Raw genomic sequence first — 11,179 nt, 5'->3', positions numbered from 1 at the left:
GTTACCATAGCTACTGTTGGAGTTGTGCAGTCCCTACCTGTCTTATTAGAACTGATGGGGAATTTGGCATCAGGGCAACTGCATCACATCCATTGCACCGTGCAATCAATGTGATTTGCCAAATGTTCCAAAAACCTAACATAAACAAAACAATGTGGGAGGGAAGAAGGGGGATGCAAAAATGTGCGCGCGTGAGTGCTTGTGTGTGTGTGTGAGAGAGAGAGAGAGAGAAAGAGAAAGAGTGTATGGGGAAGGGGGGGGGGGGGTTGAGCAAGATGCTAGAGAGAGGGGGAGGAGAGGATAAAGAGATTAGATGTAGCGCACACATGGGGAAGATACATTCTTATTACTGTATTATCATGGTATATGAGGGACATTTAAGGGAGAGTTCGACCACTCACGCCTTTTAACACCCTCTTTTAACTTTTCTGGGCCATAGAATTCATGGCACATCACACATGAAAACCCCCATTCACAGTAGCTTATGGTGGTGGAAGGGACAGGCTGAAAGCAACAAGGCACCCTGGAACCTAATCCTTCCTAAAGTACAACAACAAAGCAGGAAGTACCCCTCCCGGTAACGATCACCAAGACTCACTATTTGGCAGGAAGTGTCTTCTTTTCAGCCGTTTTTATGGTGCTACTTATCACCCTGCAAGTATCACTGTCCAACAACACTTTTCAACACACCTGAAGTCCAACACCTCATAAAACTCACAGAAATCAGGCGAGGCTGGTCATTTGGGATCACTGTATATATTCTTATTTGTTGACTGACTATCATCCTTTATCAGCTATCTTAAAAACCTGTGGGGATATCAAGTCATAACAAATTAGTTTGGCCTACGAGCACTCTTGTCACAGAGGCAGCCATAGGACTGTGCAACATAAAGATTGTGATCAGTAGTTGTCCCTTTGGTGATTCAACATCAAACCGTGCATTCTTCATCTCAATCCCTTTCCTTTGATTATTCTTATTTCCACTCCCCTACATGGATTTCAGGGACACGATTCAGAGTTTACACATATGTTTCTGTCTAGATAGATATCTAGAGAGGGTAAAAGGAGAGGGTAAGATGCACTTCAGGGAAGAGTGTGATAATGCAGTCTACTTTGCTGTGTGGCGTGGCCCCTAGATTCATATCTCGTCATATTCCTACTGAACTCGCAAGATAACAGATTCAGACAGCGGGTCAGACAGTCTTCAAGCCACAATGCTTCCTTGAAAATGATCAATGCAGTACAGGAGTATTTTAAATGTGAAATGTTCTGAAATATGATGGAATGACAACACAATACACTGTTTATTCTGACTTTAATTCAGAAGCAAAATGTGGAAAAGCAAAATATAAGCAATATAAACAAGAGTCATTGTATTGAATATGGCAAGTACTCAAGCTTTAGTTATGTCAGCACAGTGACTTAAAAGCATTGAGTTGATATTTCTACATAGAATAGTTATAAATACATTACACACTTGACTACAGAGTTTTATAAAACATCACTGTACAATAAAGATTTAGCAAGTGGCATATCTATACAAATTATTGTAAAGAAAACCCTTAACTAGAGCTGTAAAGACCAATTAAGATATAACAAAATGTAATAAAGGGACTTAATATTCTATGCTCCAAAATGTCTACCCGCATGATCTGTTGGGAGTTAATACATGTATTGGAAATTACATCTTTAATAAACCGGTGCGTTTAAATGTGGGTATATTATAGTGGGTCAAATAGTCAAACAACAAATAAATTATGTTTCAAACCCAAGAAAGTGCATAAATATACTGCTCAAGAGAGACATCTGCTGGTAAATTAGGTAACGGCACTTAAGGGGTTTTCAAGTCCTCTTCAGGGGGAAAAAAACAACCCATTGTATTCAACTATCAATTCAACATTCAAGAACACATCAGAGGTGATGTCTCTCTATTCTAAATCATGGAAATATTAAAATCTTTAGCAATTGCTTGGCAACAAATGTAAAAGGAATCCATCAGTATCAGTAACATCCATGCATAAGGAAAGTAGCATTCATACATAGAAAACCAAGCTGTAAAATCTTTATCAAAAGTTACAAAAATATAAACAGGAATAAATTAATTATAGCTTCCTATGATAGAAAGAAACCTTGTTTGAACTGGAGAGAATTCCAGACATCTTTGAGGCAAAGGAGCCCTTGCATGTGGTGCCGTCTTGCCACTCTTCCACCGAATCCTGAAAGTACCCCTGGCTATCTCAACCCCTCGTGGCCTAGGTAAAGCGACAGGGCAGCAATTCCATCCATCAGGGTTCCAGGTATTTCCATCTCGGTATAACTGTAAGCATCTTTCAGATCTTTCGCAAGTATGTGGGGGTGTAGCAGCGTGGGCTACGGATTGACAGCATAGGAAGAAGGCTCCTCTGCGATCGTGTGTTCCATGACTGGGACGCTCATAGCAGGCTGGCCAGGCTGGTAGAAGGGCCGTTCTGGGCTTGGAACTGCACAGGCGGAGGACCATCAGTCCACTGTCACAGAGAGGAGACAAGACAAGACAAGTGAAAATATTAGGGTAATAGGAAATTCACATCTAAAACTGAAAGAGAGAGAGAGAGAGAGAGCAAGATACAGATACAGAGAGAGAGGGAGAGATACACAGAGAGAGAAAGACAGAGAGAGAGAGAAGGAGAGATACAACGAGAGATACAGATACAGAGAGAGAGGGAGAGAGAAGATTAGGGTCCTGCATGCAGCATTGGGGTGGATGAAGAGAAAGGAGACAGAGAAGGACCTCAACATGGAACCAGACAGTCACTTACACTGATGAGGTTGTGCTCTGGGAGGCTGCAGGCTGCGATGTGGTCTTGCAGGAGCTGCTGGGAGAAGTTCTGGTGCATCTGGGCAGCTTCATGGGCATCTATGGTGTTCCCTAGGGCCTTGTTCAGATCTGAGAACCAAAACACCAGGTCACCACACCTGCCCGCCTGCCTACAATAACCAGAGGCCAATAGGTCCAGACAGACTTGGGTCATGAAACAAGTAAGCTAGTATTCAGGTCAAAACGTTCAGGACAACAGGGAAATGCCATGGAGGCCAAAAACCTAATTTTCAAGGTTGTCCCAGCTTCTGATCAGCAGACATACCTTTGAGCAGTGCAGAGGACCACAGCTGGACAGACATGTCAGGGATCTTGCTGGCCAGCTGCATCGCTGGGACCACCATGTTGTTACTTTCCTATAGAAAAAGAGAAGCAGAAAAAGACAAGCATCTTAGCAGGGGAACACAATGTCTTTCCATAAATATGGAAATCATGGCATTTGAGTGAACAACCAACCTAAAAAAAAAATTACTCCAGATAAACTGAAAACTAAAATTCCCTACTCTACCCTCTGCTTTTGTAATGACCAAAAAAAAACACTCAACAGGAATGTCAATATAAAGCAATGGCCACCCCTGGGGGGTGATCCTGACTTACCCTGTGGTTCCCCAGGACATAGAAGATGTGGCCCAGCAGGACCAGAGAGCAGGCCGTCAGTCTGTTCAGGTCCTCAGCGTTGGACATCTTCAGGGTTTCCCTCAGGAACCGCCTGCAACAGAAAAAATGTTTTTCAATGAAGGACTTTTATCTGGATCATACAGTCTATCAAATGTTGTCTCTATTAAAAGGACAAAAATAGATTCCTCCTTACACCAATCTATGGTAGCACATCTATGTATTGTATGTGAGGCTGTATTGGGGTGATGGTACACACTAAGAATCAGAGGAAAGCTTACTTGGCTTCATTGTAGCGTCCTTCGAAGAAGGAGAGCAGTCCTCTGATGTAGAAGGCTGCAGCACGGAGACAGTGGGAGCTGGAGGCCAACCAGAAACATGTCTGTCAGCTGTTACCTACTCACAAACACTCACTGACCAACCAGAAACATGTTAGTCAGCTCCTACCTACTCACAAACACCCACCGACCAACCAGAAACATGTCTGTCAGCTGTTACCTACTCACAAACACTCACTGACCAACCAGAAACATGTTAGTCAGCTCCTACCTACTCACAAACACCCACCGACCAACCAGAAACATGTCTGTCAGCTCCTACCTACTCACAACTATATACTGTAGTACTATACTATATGCTACTCTATAGTTATTGTCACACTATATCGGTTGCACCAGGAGGGTGTGCAACAACCCAAAGCCAGCGTGTGATTAGGCTCGCTCTTGGAGTTCAGTCATATGCATGTTCCCATTATTATTCCCGTTATTTACGATCATATACACCGGTCCATATAAAAACTTTGACAAATTGTGTACTCTTGAGATACTAGTGTTCATTGCTTTAAGTCACAGTTAAGTACACATGGGATCTCTATGGTCTATAATGCTAAATACCAGATTACTCCTTTAACCACCACTAATGTAAAAACTGTTTCCATTTGAGTATACCAACTTAAGTAAGGCAATTAAGTAAAAATATTCTTCAGTCACCACTAAGTCTCAGAGTGTGCATCAGAATACCTTCCGAGTGCTGCGTATTGGTGTCACTGCGTTGTTCCTTTTCACCCCCATAAACTCACTCCACACATCTCAGCGACCCCAGCTGGTTGAGCTGAGCCCAACTGTGTATCCAGGTCACGGCACCACTGTCACTGCGTCGCTTGTCAGTATAGCATCCACCCTTGCTTGACAGAGTAGACTCTGCATTACATCGCTGGGTTCAATCTCTTGCCAACACACATGACAATACCTCTTTAGCCAGCTATGCCACCGGTAAGCTAGCGATATGATGCCGCGGGTGGGCGTTATTTATACTGAGGAGTGAGTTTAACCAATTCTACTCGGTTACATTGGCATTGTTATCACTGATGAGTAAAAAATAAGGCGTGTTATACTTCTACTGTACATACCTTACTGGGAAGTTGTGGTCTGGGTTTATCCTTTCAAGGAGACTGTAAAGCTGTTGAAGAAATGACAAGCAAATGGATGTTGGGAGAGGCGTTGCCAATATATTTCTTTCTTCTAATATAGACATTTATACATATAGAAGAATGGAAATGTTTTCAGTCAAAGTAATGTCTGTGAACCTGACCTCTTGGTGCCTGTTTCCTTCCCTGATGTACACACTGGCCAGGTTGGTGACAATGAAGGTCCACAGCTCCTGGTGAGTGGTGAGCTGGAGAGAGCAGACGCACAAAGATTCAACACACTCATCCAGACCAGCGTGATACGTGGGTCAAAGACGTGACGTGTAAATTTGGTATCCCGAGGCCATCAATTTAACATAAAAAGATACATAGGTATAAATATAATATTCAAATCACTCAACTCTTACCCTTTTTTGACCCATAAATATTTGTGTTGCAAAGTATTAGACTAGAAATGGTGCTCAGACAGCACAGAGCTCCGCCCCTGAATGCATTCTGTGGCTCCGTGCAAACCAAAATTGAATGGGTTCCCGTTCTACGCCCCTCCACCGAGTTTCATGAAAAGCAGTCTGGTAGTTTTTGTGTAATCCTTGTCCAAAACATTAATGGAGGTGAATGGACGTCCGGGCTGTGTTTGAGCAGCTCGTGATTCACTGGGGCGGAGGTAAAAATGACTAGAGGTGAATGGGTGGCTTTATTTGTCCGGCTCTGTGGAGCCCCCCTCGGGTCACAGCCGGCAGGAGGCAGTGTGGTAGACTCCGGGCTCTAGCCCTGCACATCCCAGTCCAAACCGTCTCTAGCACCCCCACACAGGGAGCTGGCTTTGTTCCAAGTTTTGTTTTCATTTGTGGATCCGGCCCGTGATTCGGATCTGCTCCAAAATGTAATGGGTTCTAAGGTGGTCCATGATACAAGCCTCCACCGAGTCTCATAAATATCTTTCGTATGGTTTGTTAGTTTTTGCGTAATCATAGTCCAAAAAATGAATTTAATTGTAAGTTGTCCCATGCTAAACCCCTTCACTGAATTTCATGAAAATCAGTCAGTTAGTTTTTGCGTAATCCTAGTTCAAAAAAATGAATGGAGGTGAATGGCCGGCCATGTTTGGCCTACCTATGGACTTGACCCGTGCTTAGGGATGGGAGAAAAAATCGACTCTGTTACAAAATCGCGATTTTTGCCATGCTGCCCCAAAATCGTTTTTTTTGTTATAAAAAACAACAACCAAAAAACAACTTCCTGCTAGAACGGAACGCTTCGCGTAGTAGCTAGGTTATGGTTATTATTCAGTCAGAAGTAGTGTTGCACGGTATACAGATACTAGAAAGGTACCGCCCTGCCGTCAAAAACGGTACAATACCCCATTTTATTAGTACCGGTACTTTAAGAATGAGCTGTATTTCTGAGTTGGTTCGAGGCAGTGTGCGTCTCTCTCCCTCTCTGCTACTCTGTCCCTCTGGGGCAGTGTGAGTGTGTGTGTGTGCGTGTGAGTGTATGTGTCGTGATCTGCTTCTCTGTCCCTCTGCTACTCCCTTTCCTCTCTGCTACTCTAAGCTGAGTGCGCATGCCAACCGTCTGTCCAGCTCACCAAACTACTTTCAGACCATTCGCTTATTTCTGCAAATGTTTGGGGAAAACACAAATCTAACGGAAAAAAAGTTGTAAAATAGTTTGCAAAGACCATTCGCAAAGGAAAGTGAAAGGGCTGCTCAGTTGGTTACTCTAGACGGTGGCGGAGGATTTCCAAAAGCAAAAGCGCCTATTTGGTAATATATCGTATTTATCCCCTTCATCAAGCCTGGCCTGGTCATGAACTCACCCTCAAAGCTGTGGTGAACTGGGCCTCCGCGTTGTCCATACAGTTCACCGAGATACAATACAGACCCTGGGGAAAAAAACAAAAAAAGAGAAAGGTTGTCTGTGGAAGTTTAAGAATGTTGGAAGGAGGTTCTCCACCTTTCTCCTGGGGAACATGGGTAAAGATTCCAGGGTAGAGACCCCAGGGTACATCTTGTGGGCGGAGAGGTTTCAAATACTCACTAATAAGGTGTGGAGCTGGGAAGCGTGGTTGGTGAATAACCTGGGGGACTGCTGGCACAGCTGGCATACCTGGGAGATCTGGCAGAGGGGACGGAAAGTAATGAAAGCCCTGGATAGCCCTGCTACTCCTCGTCTCTGACTGTCGATGGACATCACCGAATTACGTAAAGGGACCCCTGGTTCTTTCCCACAGGTGCTTTTGCCAGGCATGTTTTTTGTTTTTTTGGGGATCAAGAATAAAATTTGACTGAACTATACTATCAACAAACTATCAACAGCACATATGTTGATATGCAACAACAAGTTAAGGTAAGGATTAGTGCTAGCGGTGGATAATTAGTTGAATGTCTACTATAGTTAACTGAGCACCTACAAACCATCTATAAGGGTATCCCCTTCAAAATAAAGTGTTACCAAACAGTGAGAGTTAAGTTTGTACCTCCTGTAACGCTGTTGCCTTGTGGCCGGTGACGAGTCGACACATGATGATGTGTTCCAGCAGTATGACCTGGAACGTGGAGAGGATAGGGCTGCAGTCCAGCACTGGGAGAGGAGGAGGAAGAAAAAAAAGAGTGTTCTTAAAATCTGCTTTTCACCTTGGTGGACTGCAGACTGTGGACAAAAAACAACAACTTACTTTTTAGCTTCTCAAGCTGCATAAGTGCCTTGTCTGTATACTTCTGTGCCTTCTCCAGATACCCTGCTTGCATGGAGTGCATGACTGTCACCTGCAAAACAGATCGCAATCGTATCAGAGGGCAAGAAAGTGCTACCGACATATTGCTGATACCCATCACATCCTAGACTTAGATCCATGCTAGTGTCCTACAGTATAATGAGAAAATATAAAAGACACATTCTACTGTACCTATTAGGCTGGATGCTGGATCACATAATCTTGTACATAGGGAAAATATAGAGTTCCGCATACCAGATGGCACCCGTTAAAATAATTTTAATGCAAGTGACATTTTGAGCACATAGGCTCTTCATCAGTGTGCTCGAAACGTCACATGCAATAAAATCCTTTTAATGGGAGCTACCTGGTGTGCGGAACTCTATATTCTCAGTGTCCTACAGTGTGTCAGCTGTGTTTGTGAACAGATGCCCTGCAGGTAAAAGCAGGGAGGAGGTGGAGGTGGCTCTCACCAGGTACACGAGGACACACATGTGCTCTCTGGGCAACCAGTGGAAGAGGTCGGCCGTGTTGCTGGGCATAATCTCGTCGTCGTGGAGCGTGGAGATGGTCTGGATGCACTGCTGTAGCTGCTTCAGACACGGCTTCACGCTCTTCACCTGCGGCCAAGACAAGCTGTAGCTCAGTTGGTAGAGCGGGTTGTTCAATGATCAAAGGGTCAGTGGTTCGAATCCCAGCCCCGACTGTCCACATGTTGAAGTGTCCTTGAGCAAGACACCTAACCCCAAATTGCTCCCAATGAGCAGGTTAGCACCTTGCATGGCAGCTACCGCCATTGGTGTATGAGTGTGTGTGTGAATGGGTGAATGAGAGGCCATTGTAAAGCGCTTTGAGTGCTGCTAAGGTGGAAAAGTGCTATATAAGTGCAGTCCATTTACCATTTACCATGACAGGTAGAGGGTCTCCGTAAATCAAAATGCTTCGGCTATTCAAACACACACACACACACACAAAATAACCCCCACAGCAAATAGGACACATAGCCAAGGTTATGAGCTCAATAACGATGCAGCAGAACGATGCTCCGACACGACGGACGGACAGATAGATGGATAGATACATTATTGATCCCCCCCAGAAAGGTTGGAACAGAAAGAAACACGAGATACAACGAAAAATACACTAGATAAGGGGCTATTAGCATAAAAAGGGGGTAACGGACTAAATACACATCCATATGTACAGTAACTGTGCAGCATAGAATAAGATACATATGTACCTAGATCCATCCAGTCAGTATAAATATAACTATACAAGTAGTACTGCAGTGAAGTAGTCCTAAGTGTGCCCCGTCCTTGGTCCTGTGAAGTGAGACAGTGCCGCCCGCCTACCTGCCCGGCGTCCAGGTAGTGTGTGACCTGCAGCACCAGGAAGAAGACCCGGAGGGACTCCTTCTGGATGGGGTTCCCCTGCCAGTTCTCCACGATGGTGCCGCACAGGGTCAGGAGAGGGTGCACCTCCCCCAGCTTCCTCTCCATCAACAGCAGCTGGGGCGCGAGGAATACACAGTGCGTCCAAAATAAATAATACGGGAGTCGAGGACTGCCGCCAACGGTCTTGTCGATTCGGGACGCTCTTCCATTACAAACTTTACATCTAATATGCGTCAATATATTTGAGTTTGATAAGTTACAAGTACGATCATCTTAAGAACCGATTGTATTTGCTACTCTTGCACTGTCTTTAGCACTAGATTATGCTCTTAAGTCACTCACAAGGAGATACACTTGTGAGTTCTGGTGAGTAGTAGTACACTGACTTCCTATGTTAAATGCAATTATTGTAAGTCATTCTAGATAAAAGCCAGTGAAATGACTGTAATGTAATGTAATGACCATGAAATGGAGACTTACCATCCCTTTACTCAAGGTGAACAAGGCCCTGTAAGGAGAACACACAGACATGTAGCTCTGTCGCAGGGAGATGTAACACTGGAGGCATGTCTGATATAACATTCGTCTGGTTTCTGAGATGAATTGTTTTATGAGCACAGGGACCACCCTCATGTGAGCGGTTCAGATGTTTATAATCACCTGGTATACTCTGAGCCCACCACTCTGGCATACTCAGCCCCGACACCCAGCAAGTCACAGGCTGACACAAGGTCTTTCTCTAGCGTGTGCAGTTGCTACAACAAAAAGAAGAGACAATTAGATGAACTATGTAGACTATAGCCTTCCCTACAAGCCAAAATAACTGAAGTGAGATAGTACAGTATAGTTTCCTGAAAGCTTTGTAGCAGCAATATTATCTTGAGTTCATCACCACCAATGGATGACAGATGATTCCCGAGGCTTTTGAGACAGTAACCCCATGTGCAGTTCAGCACAGCTATTTGTGTTGGCGTATGTGTGGGCTAAGTACTGTACGTACAGCTAGTTGAAACAGCAGCCTGCAGTGCCAATAGGGGGTTTGTTGCGAGATCTGGATGGCCTTGCGTAGTAAAGGCTTGGCAGAATCCACCAGGTTCTGAAAATAAGACGCAATCAATCCTAAAACAATTCTACTAATCAATTAATTTCACACTGCAGAAATGTTGACAGTTTGCACCAAACGGATTTACAACATTCACTGAAACATAACAGGACTGAACTGCATGAACAACGTGATTACCTGCTGGCAGTAAAGCTCTGACAGGAGACTAGCAGCCTCAAATTTGACATCTTCAAACTGAGGGATCTAAGATACTGAGTGAAGGCACATGTTGTGAATGACAGACATACATTGTGCAGAGAACAGAACAGACAGACAAGCCAACAACATAGTCTAATATCATGTTCTGGTCTGAATGACACACGTCAGTCAGTGCTGGGCAGAAGATGAATTGTTGCAAAGGATACTTGTTGAGATATGACGCACTGAAAAGAAAGAGGAAGAGAAGAGTTAGCTATCTAACTTCGCTAACCATAGCCTAGAATAGCAGCAACTTTTCATAAAAGTGGATGCTGATATGCTAGCACCAACATTAGTTAACGTAACGTTATAATAAAGCAGTGAAAGTAGTGTTAACGTTAGTAATAGTTCGCTGGACTACAGCTAGCTATTGTCGTTAGCTTAAATTAGAAACAAGCAAAAAGTCTGTCAAATAACTTAGCAGGTAACTAATAAACGGGCTGCTATGATTTCCAATGAAGTTTCCCCCAGCGAGTGGAGCCTCGGTCCCCCAGCCGCCTCCTCTCTCTCTGAACCCTCGTCTCACCGCTTCCTCCAGGTGGGTCCTTGCCAGCTCGCTGTTCTTGGTGTGATGGTAGAGAACCGAGCCGAGCTGCAGGTGAGTTCTGGCCTCGACTCCCTGGGGAGGCTTAAACTGGAAGACGGCCTGGAGACAGTGTACGCACAGACGGATTTTGGGTGGACTCGAGGTCCGAAAATGTTCTGCGAATCCCAGAAGGGCGAGGTACCAAGATTCCGGGGCCTCAACGTTGGACGCCATTTTCCCCCCCGACAATAACAACAAGCTTTTACAGCCCTGTGGCGCCCTCTGGTGGAACCAAGGAGCGTGGAACGGGGATGGGTGTTTGTGCATGTTCTTGGGTATTGTAGT

The 11,179-nt window shown here is 44.5% G+C and overlaps 1 protein-coding gene across 1 annotated transcript; it reads right to left on the bottom strand.

Moving 5' to 3' along the window:
• Positions 1 to 1,391: 1,391 nt before the first annotated feature.
• Positions 1,392 to 11,179, bottom strand: LOC311313797 (MAU2 chromatid cohesion factor homolog). The gene is made up of 19 exons (XM_084443999.1): positions 10,835 to 11,179; positions 10,476 to 10,493; positions 10,249 to 10,314; positions 10,009 to 10,104; positions 9,669 to 9,763; positions 9,489 to 9,516; positions 8,967 to 9,122; positions 8,088 to 8,234; positions 7,576 to 7,666; positions 7,378 to 7,481; positions 6,939 to 7,016; positions 6,718 to 6,783; positions 5,063 to 5,146; positions 4,881 to 4,930; positions 3,754 to 3,831; positions 3,455 to 3,566; positions 3,123 to 3,213; positions 2,799 to 2,926; positions 1,392 to 2,507 (listed from the first exon to the last, which is right to left on the bottom strand). Exons 1-19 carry the CDS (start codon positions 11,159 to 11,161, stop codon positions 2,433 to 2,435), a joined length of 1,890 nt encoding a protein of 629 aa, XP_084300125.1. The 5' UTR covers positions 11,162 to 11,179; the 3' UTR covers positions 1,392 to 2,432.

Source organism: Borostomias antarcticus (assembly GCF_949987555.1).
Source record: "Borostomias antarcticus genome assembly, chromosome: 10".
In the NCBI taxonomy this organism is placed as follows: Eukaryota; Metazoa; Chordata; class Actinopteri; order Stomiiformes; family Stomiidae; genus Borostomias; species Borostomias antarcticus.
This window is presented reverse-complemented; position numbering and strand designations above follow the sequence as displayed.